The sequence below is a fragment of the Theropithecus gelada genome, chromosome 16, assembly GCF_003255815.1.
Source record: "Theropithecus gelada isolate Dixy chromosome 16, Tgel_1.0, whole genome shotgun sequence".
NCBI lineage: Eukaryota > Metazoa > Chordata > Mammalia > Primates > Cercopithecidae > Theropithecus > Theropithecus gelada.
The window spans coordinates 2,501,408-2,516,744 of NC_037684.1; the positions used below are offsets into that span (position 1 = coordinate 2,501,408).

Sequence of the window (15,337 nt, forward strand, 5' to 3'; positions counted from 1 at the left end):
CTTGAACCTGGGAGGAAGAGGTTGCAGTGAGCTGAGATTGCACCACTGCACTCCAGCTTGGGCAACAGAGCAAGATTCCATCTCAAAAAAAAAAAAAAAAAAAAAAAAAAAATCAATGAGATCACTATACAGCCTCCTGACCTCCTGAATGGTTTTAAAAACTTTGCTCAAAGTAAGTGACACTTATTAGAAAGTGGGGAAATGGAAAAAGATTAAGTGTACTCAGTAGGACTGGATATCTATCTGATAGAACATTTTCCTCCAGGACTCCAAATAGAGTAGTCAAATGAAGGTTTAACACTGATCTCCAGGTAGGAGACCTGTGATCTTGTCCTACTTCTGCCACTGATTCCCTCTGACCTTGTGGTGACTCTTGCTGGTGGGCAAGAATTTCTTCATCTGTAAAATGAGACAGAAAAATCTTTCTTTTCCTCTCAGGGATATGGTGGAGGGAGATAAAAAGGGTCATATATATGAAAGGGATAATTTGGAGTTGGAGTAGGACCTAGTGCTTCCACTACGAATCATGATAGGACCTGAATGTCAGGAGCTGATGAAGGCCAGAGGATGTATTATTTCAGTTCACTTCAGTGTAAATACAGGAGGCCAAAGGGGAGTAGTGCTGGTGATGGTGGAAAAGGCAGACTTGGCACTGGTAGGCAAAGAGGTCCATGTGAAAGGTAAGAGGCATCTTAGGAGAAGTGCCCTGTTAGAAAAGGGCATCCTATAATCCCCAACAAGTAGCTCTGCTCCTAGAAAACTGATGAAGATGTAACAGAGGTTCGGAATGAGAGAATTTGGTTCAAATATTGGTTCTGTCAATTCCTTTGAGTCCTTGGGAAAGTTAATCTACATTTTTGAGCCTCCGTTTCTTCCTTTCTAAAATGGAAATCTACTGCCAGCATTCGGTATCCATCTATGGCTGGATGGATAGATAATGGGATAACATGGCTGGGTGTGGTGGCTCATGCCTGTAATTCCAGCACTTTGGGAGGTCAAGGCAGGCGGATCACCTGAAGGCAGGAGTTTGAGACCAGCCTGGCCAACATGGTGAAACCCTGTCTCTACTAAAAGTACGAAAATTAGCTGGGTGTGATGGTGAGTGCCTGTAATTTCAGCTACTCAGGAGGCTGAGGCAGGAGAAAAGCTTGAACCCGGGAGGGGGAGGTTGTAGTGAGCCCAGGTCGCACCACTGCACTCCAGCCTGGTGACAGAATGACATTCTGCCTCAAAAAAAAAAAAAAAAAAAAAAAAAGTCACAGAGATAATGGGATAACATAATTAAAACACCTGGCATACAAACTAACATAGTATTTCCTTTTCTCCACCCTCTTTACCTCTTTTCCTTCAGCTCCCCTAAACCTTTTCAGGTCCAGCTTTTTTGAGTGGCAAGTTTGAGAGGGCTCTTAGCTGGCAGGTGCCTCTAACTAGCCCTGCTCTTACCTAATTAGGGATGCACAGGAAAGGATCTTGGAAGGTGGAGAGGCTGGAAGATAGCTTGGTTTATGGAGAAATTTAACTACAGCTGTGGTTAGGTGGTTGACTGGGCTTTGGCTTGCTTTTTAATATGAACCCTTATGCACATATTTGAAAAATAATGTCTGCTTGTTTACTTTCTTTCTTAAAGGCTGAAACTGTTACACACATAAACCACAACCTGAATCATCTCATCCTGTTTCTGCAACCAAGGAAGTCATCATTCATTGTGACATCACGTTCAGGGACCAGGCAAATAGAGGTGAGGTCACAACATAGGAAAGTTGCTTGGTGTATAATTAGTGTGGGGAGCACAGGGGGGTGGATTACAATGCACAAATTCTAATCCATAGCCTATAATTTGAGGGTTGGGTCAATCATAATCTGGGTGCAAGCACACCTACTTCCTTTTTTAATAAGGGAGAATATAGCTCTTGTTGCCCACAAGAGTTCTGAAAGTAGAAAATAATAAACTATATTCTTGAAGCCAGTACTAAATTATCAAAGCCGAAGGACGGGAAGCTAAAGAAAGATAGGCAACCTGGGGTACAAATGGGTTCAAAATCCTCTCCGTCAGTATGACAAGTCTCTGGATACCAGTGACTTATTTGCCTTGGGGTGAGAGAAAACTCCATTTTCCATCAAGCTGGAGAAGCAGCCTTCGTTCTTCAGTCATGGATAAGGCTGCCACATTCAGGCCACTTATTAGGAAGTTAACAAGAAGATAAGACTACTCCTGTCACTAGTGACTAAACACGGCTCAGTAAGTTAACACACCTCTTCTGCCCATTTCAGCAGCCCATGTTTGGATTTTTAGGCCCTACTGGATTCCAAACAGTCACCATGGGAAGAGTGGGGTGATTCCAGGGCTGGAAGAGACAAGAAGAAGGGACAAGAATGCCTTCAGGGCCAGGCCGTCTGAGCTCTAGCATATCAGTGCTTTGGATCAGGCTTTCTGGACAGTCTTCAGAAAGCAGCATTATTACCTTTCGGCGAACAGTGCACCGGTGACACATCCACTCTCCAGGAGGCAACATTTCTTCACTCAGTGGAGGGTTACTGTGGGGAACAGACAAGGGCAAGACTAAGTAACTAGCCCTTTGAGGCAGTAGGAAAAGCCTAGCTAGGTTTGCATGTTCCTAAACTCCTATTGTGGCCAGTTCTGCAGGACTGCTAGGGTTGTCTCCTCCTTCAAAATGCCTAAGTCAGCATCACTCATAATAACCTAAGGAGTGAGCATCCCTTCCCACGCCTTAGAGACAGAAGCCAAATCCAGAGCTATTAACACTGGGTTTAAGGTATAATAACCCAGTGTTAGGGAAAGGTATAATAAAATACCTGAAAGGTCCTCCACACTGTTTTCTTAAAGCCTGTTAGTATAGGGCCAAGCTTTTCTAACTGCTGTTCAAAGCCCTGTCACATGGTCCCATTCCATCTTCCCAGACCCCTTCAGGTGCTCTTCCCACTAATGAAATGGAAGACTTCCTATTTCTTCCTCTAGAATACCCTTCCTTTAGAAAGCTATGCCTGTCAAAACTCTATTCATCCTTTCATATCTGCCTCAATCAGCTGTGATGGATTAAAGACAGCTGCAAATTATTTGCTCTGCCTCCCATCCACAGGTAGTCCCTTTCCCTCCTCTTGAATTGTGCTTGTCTTATGACTTGCTTTGATCACAGAATGCAGCAGAGGTGACAATGTTGCAACTTCCAAAGCTGGGCCTTAAGAGATCTGCAGATTCTACTTTTTAAAAAATATGCTTGGAAAGTTCCATCTTAGAGCCCTGCTGTCATGCTATGAGAGAGGACATGGAGGAGACAAGGTATTCCAATCAACAGTTTTAGGTCAGGCACGGTGACTCACACCTGGAATCCCAGCACTTTGGGAGGCTGAGGCTGGTGGATCACTTGAGGTTAGGAGTTCAAGATCAGCCTGGCCAACATGGCAAAACCCCATCTCTACTAAAAATATAAAAATTAGTCAGGTATGGTGGCACATGCCTGTAATCCCAGCTATTTGGGAGGCTGAGGCAGAAGAATTGCTTGAACCTGGGAGGTGGAGGTTACAGTGAGCCAAGATCGCACCACTGCACTCTAGCCTGGGCAACAGAGCGAAACTCCATCTTGAGAAAACAAAAACCAAAAAAACAGCTTCAGCTGAACTCCAAGCCAACACACAGCAGCAACTACTGCTATGTGAGTGAGTCATGGTATGTGACATACCAGTTCAGTGAAGCTTCCAAATGACTGCAGTCCCAGCCAACATCATGTGAAACAGAAAAACCACCCAGCAGAGCCCAGGCAACCCTTAGAACTGTGAGAGATAATAACGAGTTTCTATACCAGGCCACTGAGTTTTGGTGTTGTTTGTTATGCAACAATAGATAACCAAACAGCTTTTCCATGAGTTCATATTACTCCTGTATCTTGGACCTCTTGCTGCATGGTTTAGTTCTCTTTTGGCACTTCTCATGCTTTGCCCATTTCAGTAGTTCTCTTATTTATTTTATTAGAGGGACTAGGACAATGATTGGATCTCTTCCCTCCTTGTATCTTTATAATATAGAGGTTGTACACACAGCGGATCACCTGAAATCGGAAGTTCGAGACCAGTCTGGCTAACATGGTGAAACCCCATCTCTACTAAAAATACAAAAATTAGCTGGGCGTGGTGGTGGGCACCTGTAATCCCAGCTACTTGGGAGGCTGAGGTAGGAGAATCCTTTGAACGCAGGAGGCGGAAGTTGCAGTAAGCTGAGATTACATCATTGCATTCCAGCCTGGGCAACAAGAGCGAAACTCCATCTCAAAATAAACAAACAAACAAACAACCAAAAAACAGGCCAGGCATGATGGCTTAAGCCTGTAATCCCAGCACTTTGGGAGGCCGAGGCAGGCGGAACACGAGGTCAGGAGTTTGAGAACAGCCTGGCCAACATAGTGAAATCCTGTAGCTGGGCGTGGTGGCGCGCACCTGTAGTCCCAGCTACTCAGGAGGCTGAGGCAGGAGAATGGCTTGAACCTGGGAAGCAGAGGTTGCAGTGAGCCGAGATAGTGCCACTGCACTCCAGCCTGGGCGACAGAGCGAGACTCCGTCTCAAAAACAAAAAACAAAACAGACTACATCTATGCTTAAGAAATTCCTACCTTTGATGCCGGGCGCAGTGGCTCATGCCTGTAACCCCAGCACTTTGGGAGGTGGAGGCGGGTGGATCACCTGAGGTCGAGAGTTCAAGACCAGCCTGACCAACATGGAGAAACCCCATCTCTACTAAAAATACAAAATTAGCTGGGCATGGTGGCACACACCTGTAATCCCAGCTACTCAGGAGGCTGAGGCAGGAGAACCACTTGAACTGAGGAGGCGGATGTTACGCTGAGCCGAGATCATGCCATTACACTCCAGCCTGGGCAACAAGAGTGAAACTCTGTCTCAAAAAAAAAAAAAAGAAATTCCTATCTTTGGGTTCTTGGTTAAGTAACCTACTTGGAATGGTATGCAGGAAATTTTTCTTCGAAGAATGGGAGAAATAGTAAAACAAACAAACAAACAAACAAAAAAACCCAAAAACCAAACTTGAGTATTTTTACTATACAAGGACTCTCCTTATTTTCTCAGCACTTAAAGTTATGCTGTTTTACCATTTCTACATAAAATAGCACTTGACTTGGCAAATTGTCTTAGCTGCCTGTTTCCCCAGAGCCCTAAGCATACACGTCAGATGCCCATCAAGGCTTCACAGCTCATTACTTCCCTTGCTTCCTGTTTCCTTAGTGAAATCTCAGGAGGATGCTTACCAGGAATCAAGAAACTGGAAAAACAATGGCCTGCTAGGACAGGTCTCCAAGCCCTAGAGGATCACAGGTGAATGTCACCTGTAAGTCTCCGCTCATTCTCGCCAATGTAATTCTGCAAAAGGCCATATCTAAACTACTGAAATGCATGCAAGTAATTTTCAAAGGCCTACAGACTCTGCTATGCTTCAGTAGCTGTCCTATCAAAATTAACCCTGAAGGGTGTCACTTCTGATTCTGTTTCTCATCACTTCTGTTCATCTGCCCACTGGCTTTGTACCAAGATATCCTACATCAAACATTTAAAGTAGAGAAGAGTAAGGTAAGGTGGAATGGGCTTAGATCTTTCACCAAGACGTGAATGGTCTCTCGGCCACGCTTCAGGCTTTCCTCAATCTATTCTCAACCTTGCTGGCAGAATGATTATCCAAGACACAATTCTCATCATATCACTCTCCTGATTTAAAAGCCCTTCAATGATGCCCCTCCCCGACCCATTACAAGATAAAGTTCAAGCTCCTCAGTATTGAAGATAAGACCCCTGTGGCCAGAACCCTCTTCTTTCTCCAGCTCGATCAGTTGGCCGGCTCCCTACACAGCCCATACTGTTTCTCACCTGTTGTCTCTGCTTACTCCAGGGCTACTACCCACAACTACATCACTCTTCCCCAGCTGCTTCACCTGGTAAACTCTTTATCTTTTGAGACTCAAGTCAGGTATTCTTTCCAGAAAGCTTTCTCTGAAAGTCTCTGGTTTGCCAGAGTACTTCTGCACCACGCTGTATTACATGTCTGAATCCCCTTCTCCATGCCTCATTTGCCTTTGTACCCCCACACCCTGTACAATGCCTGGCATGTAGTAGGTACTCAATAAAGCTTTAAAGACTGGGGAACACTAAAGAATGGGCTTCTAGGAAGTGAGTGTAATCCTTCAAAGCTATGAAGCAAGGTAATGCAACTGGTCAGGCATCTGTTTTGTTGGTTAAGTCACACATGAAATTACTTATGTTTTCTTTTTTTTTTTTTTTTGAGATGGAGGCTCGCGCTGTCGCCCGGGCTGGAGTGCAGCGGCCGGATCTCAGCTCACTGCAAGCTCCGCCTCCCGGGTTTGCGCCATTCTCCTGCCTCAGCCTCCCGAGTAGCTGGGACTACAGGTGCCCGCCACCTCGCCCGGCTAGTTTTTTGTATTTTTTAGTAGAGACGGGGTTTCACTGTGTTAGCCAAGATGGTCTCGATCTCCTGACCTCATGATCCGCCCGTCTCGGCCTCCCAAAGTGCTGGGATTACAGGCTTGAGCCACCGCGCCCGGCCACTTATGTTTTCTAAGTTACCAACCAATGAGATGAAACAGGAGTCCAAGTCCATACTGGCAAACCTGAACTTATTGAACCATCCCACCTCTACTCATTTTAATCTTCTTTAAACAATTTGATTTTTAATCTCGTTTATCTTAACACAGGGGTAAAATGCTTAAAACTTGTATTAAGAGGCTCTCAGAAGTAGCATCTTGCTGGTTTATTTTCTTTTTTCCTTTCTTTGAGACGGAGTTTTGCTCTTGTTTCCCAAGCTGGAGTGCAATGGCGCGATCTCGGCTCACCGCAGGTTCAAGTGCTTCCCTTGCCTCAGCTTCCCGATTACAGGCATGCACCACCACGCCTGGTTAATTTTGTATTTTTAGTAGAGATGGGGTTTCTCTATGTTAGTCAGGCTGGTCTCGAACTCCTGACCTCACGTGATCTGCCCGCCTCGGCCTCCCAAAGTGCTGGGATTACAGGCATGAGCACCACGCCTGGGCATATCTTGCTGGTTTCTAAAGGATCACTTTTAGAGTTACCAAGTTTAAGAACACACCTCTGGCCGGGTGACATGGTGAAACCCCGCCTCTACTAAAAATACAAAAAATTAGCCAGGTGAGGTAGCATGCGCCTCCAGCCCCAGCTACTTGTGAGGCTGAGGTGGGAGGATCACCTGAGCCTGGGAGGTAGAGGCTACAGTGAGCTGTGATCGTGCCACTGCACTCCAGCTTGGGCAATGGAGTGAGATCCTGTCTCAAAAATAACAACAAAAAACAAAGAAAACCACACATTTCTCAGAATTCTAGATAATGACCATAGGCTCCTTTTGTTAAGTCTGCCCTAAAGTATGGATAGGGGCTATGAATTTAGGGAGTAGTCCAGGGAAACCCAAGCATTGTCTCCCAGATGAAGACAAAACATTTAAAAGACTGAGGCCATCCTTCCAAAAATTTTTTCTTTTTGAGATGAAGTCTTGCTCTGTTGCCCAGGCAAGAGTGCAGTGGCGCGATCTCAGCTCACAGCAAGCTCCGCCTCCCAGGTTCACACCATTCTCCAGCCTCAGCCTCCCAAGTAGCTGGGATTACAGGCGCCCGCCACCACGCCCGGATAATTTTATTTATTTATTTATTTTTATTTTTAGTAGAGATGGGATTTTACTATGTCAGCCAGGATGGTCTTGATCTCCTGACCTTGTGATCTGCCCGCCTGGGCCTCCTAAAGTGCTGGGATTACAGGTGTGAGCCACCGTGCCATGCCCGGCTAATTTTTATATTTTCAGTAGAGATGGGGTTTTCCCATATTGGCCAGGCTAGTCTTCACCTCCTAACCTCATGATCCGCCCACCTCAGCCTCCCAAAGTACTGGGATTATAGGTATGAGCCACTGCACCTGGCCAAGGTCATCACTTCCTAAGATTTGCTTTTTTTTTTTTTTTTTTGAGATATAGACTCACTGTATCACCCAGGCTGGATGGAGTTTAGTGGTGTGATCTCGGCTCACTGCAACCCCTGCCTCCTGGGTTCAAGCGATTCTCCTGCCTCAGCCTCCTGAGTAGCTGGGATTACAGGTGCCCGCCACCATGTCCAGCTAATTTTTTTTTTTTTTAGAGATGGGGTTTCACCATGTTGGCCAGGCTGGTCTCGAACTCCTGACCTCAGGTGATCCACCTGCCTTGGCCTCCCAAAGTACTGGGATTAAGGCGTGAGCCACTGCGCCTGGCCAAGGCTATCACTTCTTAAGATTTGCTTTTTTTTTTTGAGATGTAGTCTCACTGTATCACCCAGGCTGGATGGAGTTCAGTGGCGTGATCTCAGCTCACTGCAACCCCTGCCTCCTGGGTTCAAGCGGTCCTACTGCCTCAGCCTCTCGAGTAGCTGGGATTACAGGTGCCCGCCACCACGTCCAGCTAATTTCTGCTTTTTCAGTAGAGATGGGGTTTCACCATGTTGGCCAGGCTGGTCTCGAACTCCTGACCTCAAATGATCTTGCCTGCCTCGGCCTCCCAAAGTGCTGGGATTACAGGCATGAAACACTTGGCCCACCCAAGATTTGCTGCTTTCTTAGGGACAGAACACACATCTTGAAATAACAAATTGGAAAATATGGTATATTGGGAGAAGGCAGTAATATCTAAGATCAGATGGATAGGAAAGAAAGATCTTAGAAAATGATCATCATGGGCACAGCTGGAACACAGGAATCACCCATCACAAAGCTTTCTCATGACCATGTTTCCTCTCTGCTCCAAGCAATTAATTCCCTTCAAGCTATTTAGAAAGCAGCTTTTCAATTCAAACTTCTTCTCTTTTTTGAGGCAGGGTCTCATTGTGTCACCCAGGCTGGAGTGCAGTGGGGCAATTTTGGCTCACTGAAGCCCCGACCCACTAGGCTCAAGCAGTTCTCCCACCTCAGTCTCCTGAGTAGCTGGGACCACAGGTGCATACCACTACATTGGGCCAAGTTTTGTATGTTTTGTAGAGATAGGGTTTCACTAAGTTGCCGAAGACTGGGTCTTGAACTCCTGGTCTCAAACGATCCATTTGCCTCTGCCTTCCAAAGTGCTGGGATTACATGTGTGAGCCACTGCGCCCGGCTCAACGCAAATTTTTTAGAGGAAAGGGATTCATGAAACGGTTCCAGGAAAGACACTGTCATTGGGGTATGCTCAGGAACCAAGTCTGAAAGAGGCTGTTTTGCTCCATATCAGAAATACTGATGACAGGGAAAGGATTCCAGGGAGTAAGGAGATTCTGCAGCCTCATGGTACTCATGTACTTACTCTGAGGACTCCCCACCTCAGCTGCCCATCTCAAAACTCCTTCTGCAGCTGGGTGTGGTGGCTCATGCCTGTAATCGCAGCACTTTGGGAGGCCAAGGTGGGTGGATCACTTGAGGTCAGGAGTTCGAGACCAGCCTGGCTAACATGGCAAAACCCCATCTTTACTAAAAATACAAAATTTGGCTGGGTGTAGTGGTGTACACTTGTAGTCCCAGCTACGGAGGCAAGAGAATTGACTGAACCCAGGAGGTGGAGGCTGAAGTGAGCCCAGACCGCATCCAGTGCACTCTAGCCTGGGTGACAGAGCGAGGCTCTTCCTAAAACAAAAACAAAAACCAAAACCCCTCCTTCCTTGAAAGAATGGTATTCCCATAAGCCTAGTGTGCAACTCTGAAACAATTACATGCACACCAGAGTCATTAAATCATGATATGCTTGTCAAGAAAAAAAGACTCTGCCCTCGCTCCCTCTCATTCTCATGTATCAATGAAGGCAGGGTGCTGGGGGTCATCCTTTATTAAAAAAAAATCATTAAAAGTTAAAAGTCACGTAATACTGAGATTACCAGAGTTTCAGCTGCTCAGCTATACATTATAACACTATAATGAGCCGATGCTGCTTTTGTAAAGACATCAATGTGTTTCTTAACCTAAAGCCTAGAAATAGCATAGTGATAATTTCATTGACATCTAGGTATTACGGTTCACAAAGTAGTTTAACAGATGTTCTTATTTGATCTTCACTACCACACCCTGAGATAATTCTTATTTCCATCTTACAGGTGAGGAAACTGACTTATCTAAGGCCACTAAGTAGCAGAGTTGGAACCCAAATCAAAGTTCCTGGCTCTTTGAAATCTTGAGCCTAAGCTATTTTTGTTGTTGTTGTTTTGTATATGGTTCACTCTCGGGATATGATACAGAGCCCAAGTTGTTTTTTAAGAACCTTTAGTAGTTTTCTTATTTCTGGGGTACACAGTGAAATATCCATGAGGGTACCCTCCTTAACCTCAAGGCTGAAAATTTCTTTCTGCATCAGTCAGTATTTATTGAGTACCCATGACTTTCTCATCAGTGTACTAGGTACCACACTGAAAAATGAATGCAAAGCAAACAAATTATCATCTACCCCATCAAAAAAGTAGCCTAGGCCAGGCTGTGGCTCATACCTGTAATTCCAGCACTTTGGGAGGCTAAGGTGGGAGGATTGCTTGACCCCAGGAGTTAGAGGCCAGGCTAACTTGGTGAGACCCCATTTGTACAAAAAATACAAAAATGAGCTCGTGTGGTGGCATGCATCTGCAGTCCCAGCTACTTGGGAGGCTCAGGCAGGAGGATCACTTGAGTCTAGGAGGGCAAAACTGAAGTGAGCCGTGTCCACACCACTGTACCCCAACCTGGGCTTCAGAGCAAGACCCTGCCTCAAAAAAAAAATAGCCTTGGGGAAAGAGGATCAAAGTCATCCATCCACTCAAACATTATTGGATGTTTATTTTAGGCTAGGCAATGTGCTACGTGCTGGTATTTCAGACATGGTTCTTGATTTTAGGGATCATGGGCTGGAGACAAGGCGAAAAGGACATGCAGGAATGAGACCATATATAATCAACTACAAACTGATTCTTACCATAAAGACCTACATAAAACTCAATTGCTTACAGATGCCAGAATCAACAAAGAGCCCCAAAGTTTGGACATTTGGTCCCTGAAGGTGACAATGGGCTTTTTCCTACTCTTTTCATAATTCAGAGCTATTTAACAAATGCTAATTCAGCCAGTGAGCCTTTAAAGACAGTGAAGTTAAGGACAGTGAGGAGTTCAGGAGGAAGCCATAGTTTCAGAAGCTGGTATATTTCTGCATTTTGATAAAATATCTGATAAAAGGAAGGTTCTAGGAGTGGGGACATTTCTCCTGAAAATGAACGTTTAAGTCTGTTTAGAGCACAATAGTGTTTGAACCTTTCTTTTCTTCCTTCCTTCCTTCTTTTTTTTTTTTTTTGGAGATGGAGTCTTGCTCTGTTGTCCAGGCTGGAGTGCAATGGTGCGATCTCTGCTCACTGCAACCTCCGCCTCCCAGGTTCAAGCAATTCTCCTCTGGAGTAGCTGGGATTACAGGCATCTGCCACCATGCCCAGCTAATTTTTGTATTTTTAGTAGAGACAGGATTTCACTATCTTGGTCAGGCTGGTCTCAGACTCCTGACCTAAGGTGATCTACCCGCCTCTTCCTTCCAAAGTGCTGGGATTACAGGCGTGAGCCACTGCACCCAGTGTGTTTGAACCTTTCGATTCCTTCTGAGAATTATCTGAGTACTTGGGATGGTGAGCCCTGGAATAGCTGTCTTCTGTACCCGAGCTGGCTTGTCTTGGAAGCTTTTTAGCCAACAGGTCAAGGACCTCTACTTTATTTTCTGGCTTCAAAGGAGCACAGCCTGCATTGCTATGAGACAGGCATTCTTTTCCATAGGCAGAAATGACAGTGCCCTCTGAAGACAGAGCTCTTGCAGAATATCTTTCCATCTTCACTGCTGTTGATAAGTTTCCTTCCAGATCATTTGTTAAAAGGCCCTGGTCTACAATTCCTGGCCAGAAGGTGACTGTTCATTGCTTTTACAACTCACTATTTTATTTATTTTATTTTGAGATGGAGCCTCGCTTTGTCAACCAGGCTGCAGTGCAGTGGTGTGATCTCAGTGCACTGTAGCCTCTGCCTCCCGGGTTCAAGAGATTGTTGTGCCTCAGCCTCCTGAGTAGCTGGGATTACAGGCATGCACCACCACACTGGGCTAATTTTTGTATTTTTAGTAGAGACGGGGTTTCACCATGTTGGCCAGGCTGGTCTTGAACTCCTGACCTCAAGTGATCCGCCCTCCTTGGCCTCCCAAAGTGTTGGGATTACAGGTGTGAGCCACCACTCCTGGCCCCAGCTCACTATTTTAACCACTACCTGATCTTAAAGACATGTTGTTAGTTATAAAGCTGTTCATAACAATAAAGCCCTGAATCTTCAGACTGTACATTCAATTGGAGGATATGTTTCTCAGTTTGGTGTGGCTCTCCGTGAGGCCTAGAGGGCCTACAAAGTGTTACGAATAATATTTACACACAAACCAATTCCTAAAGCCAACCTCTGCAGCATGACTCCAACATACCTAGACTTCCATAAACAAATCCAAATGGCCCATCTCTAATGCTGAGGAGGGTATCTAGATCAGTCTATTTCTGGAGTCATCAAGGAGAAAACCACAAACACACATCCCTCAGCTAACTGCCTGTACTGACAGACCTCTGTTTCAAAGATTCAAATCAAAGCCCAGAGCCTGATGATCCCAACTGTTAGCCCAAGGATAAAGTCCAGTTTTAATTTAGAATGCCTTGCATTCACTAATAAGGCTGCAGCTCAACACTGCAAGTGGAAGATGTTGGTAGTTGTCATGGTTCTTGGCTCTCTAATTAAGAGGATCTATTTCAAGCCATATACCAATGTGGTTGATCTGAGTCTAACCTCACTCACCTCCCTTGCCTATTAATACACGTGAACCTGCACAACATTAACATTTACTTCAGATTTAGTCGCTACCAGTGGGACCTGTTGCTCCACAGCACCACGTTAATTATCCATCCAGCACAAGCAGCTTCTCAATCTGGAAATGGAGGGGAGCGGGGGATGGGGGAATAAGAGAACAAAGGGAAGAGGCGAGAGGTAGAGGGAGAGAAAGCGATCGGGAAGCAAAAAGACTGCCTTTTATTTTAGAGACCTTTTTTTTGGTGTCACAACATGTAGATAAAAATGGTATTGGGCTCTGGACTTTTTTTTTTTTTTAAATATATATGAGGTTACTGATGTGTTGCTTGTAGCTGTCCACCCACCTAAGTGACACTGACATTTTAACACTTGAGCCAAAGGCAGTCTGAGACATGTGAAAATCTCACTTAACCAAATTAAAAGCTTTGGTGTATATCTTAGTCCAAAAGAAAGCAAGTAGATGAAAAATATTTAAGAAAAAGCACACTCCATTTTCTCTTTCTGGATTAACAAAATAATTATATTTAATACAAATACTTAACAGGAACACTATGTAAATAGCATATCCATATACAATATACCAACAGCCTACTAAGCGGGTTCTCTTCCAAAAGAGGTCAGTCACATGAACTGGTAGGGTCCTTCTTGTCAGAACCTGTAATTCTTCAGGAATCAGAAGCTCTCTAGCCATCTATGGCGGTTTCAGTTGAAATAAAACATCAGTTGGACTAAGAAAGACTAAAAGGCAGTTCACTGCCCCTACCATCATCTGTATGCCTCCCCACCCTTTTTTTGGTAGGGGAAGAGGTGTTCAGCCAACAAACAACAGGACTGAGCAGTTTTGATTTTTAATTTCACCATTCACGGGGCTCATCCATCCATCTGAGGACCACTACCAGACAAAAATTCTGCAATTATATTTAGTGGCACTGTGAAAGACAAACTGCAAAACATAATACGTGCTCAGAACAAGCCTATTCTCTCTCAGACTGGCCCTGCGGCCCTCAGCCAGTTCAGAAAATGTGTCGGTACTAGCCAAAATGGGGAGTGAAGGTGATCACTGAAAGGACCACAATCATGCCTCAGCCTCCTAGCAGCCATCTTGCTCTATATAGGGACCCATGAGCACAGAGAACCAGCCTTTTAAAAATGAAAACAAACTTATGTCCTGGAAAAGCTAAGTGGTGCTGGGTAAAGTTTAATTTAAATTAAAAGTTGCATTAATACACCCAAATTTTAAAGTGTATGTTTTGAGGGAACATTTAATGAAATTTAAATGTCAGCAGAAATAGCAAGCTTCCTCTGGACACTTGTGTGGGCATCAGCTTTTCTCTTCAAGTATGGCCTGTCTTTTGCAGGAAGATAGCTATATTGAAGGATATTAAAGAGATGGAGAAAATTCATACAGTCCCTCAACCTTAATCCCTTATCCTCCTTCATCCTGGCTACTGACTCAAATACCACTAATGCCACAAAGTACATAAAAAGGTACAAGGACTGCTGGTTTTTTCATGCAAAGCCTTAGTGAGAGTGTTAACCAGGAAACCAATGAAGTGCCAGGCCATTACAAATGCCCCATTGAGAAACTTAGCTAGTTGCGTCACTTCCACAGGCAAACAATCCTTTTAAACTGGCTGACTGTGCCCCCAAGTTTTATCGCCTTCTATGTAGAGCTGGCTGGTGGCATCTTCCCAGTAAAGGACACGTGGATACGAGTGTTATTAGTTAGTACAGGGAAAAAACGAAGGAGGGAGAGTAGAGCACTAACATTTATACCAGTTGTTTGCCTCTGCTAACTTTTCTACAAGCTGAGCCTCAGTGCCAAAGGCCTGATCTATCACTAGCCTGGTTTGGCTATTCTTGCAATTCTAGCTTCTCTACAAAGAAAGATGGGCTGGGGTGCAAACATTTTAAAAACGGGCTTCATTCATTCACCTCATGATAGATGCTAGAGCCCACCTGTTTGAAAAAGGGACAAAATTCTGGCCTCAACAGTAATTTTCTAACACTCTTGGGAATATTCCATTGGAAGGAAGAACCAACAAACTGTCAACTCTGTGTTCTGGAAGAGTCTCAGAGGTATGGAAAACTGGGTACTATTCTATTGCCAAATTTTAGCAGACTATCAAGAAAAAGGAAATAGCCAGGTGACACACTTCTTGCAGACACAGCTCAGGAATCTGGGCCAGTTTACTGTTTATATATATAGGACTTAAAATTCTATAAAGGCTCAGAAAACAAAAAATACTAACAATGTATTTAAAACTCAACAAAATCAAGATAGCAGGTTTCTTTCTTTCTTTCTTTCTTTTTTTTTGAGATGGAGTCTCGCTCTGTCACCCAGGTTGGAGTGCAGCGGCAGGATCTCAGCTTACTGCAATCTCCGCCTCCCGGTTCAAGTGATCTCCTGCCTCAGCCTCCTAGCAGCTGGGATTACAGATGCGCGCCACCACACCCGGCTAATTTTTGT

General features: G+C 44.7%; 1 protein-coding gene across 3 annotated transcripts in view; it reads right to left on the reverse strand.

Annotated features, from left to right (window-relative positions):
- The window catches only part of PHF12 (PHD finger protein 12), a 49,093-nt gene that overhangs the window by 19,923 nt on the left and 13,833 nt on the right, over window positions 1–15,337 (reverse strand). For all 3 annotated transcript variants that reach the window (XM_025361883.1, XM_025361884.1, XM_025361882.1), the window contains one exon: window positions 2,463–2,535. In XM_025361883.1, coding sequence (XP_025217668.1) covers window positions 2,463–2,535 — 73 coding nt within the window. The remainder of the gene's footprint in view (window positions 1–2,462; window positions 2,536–15,337) is intronic.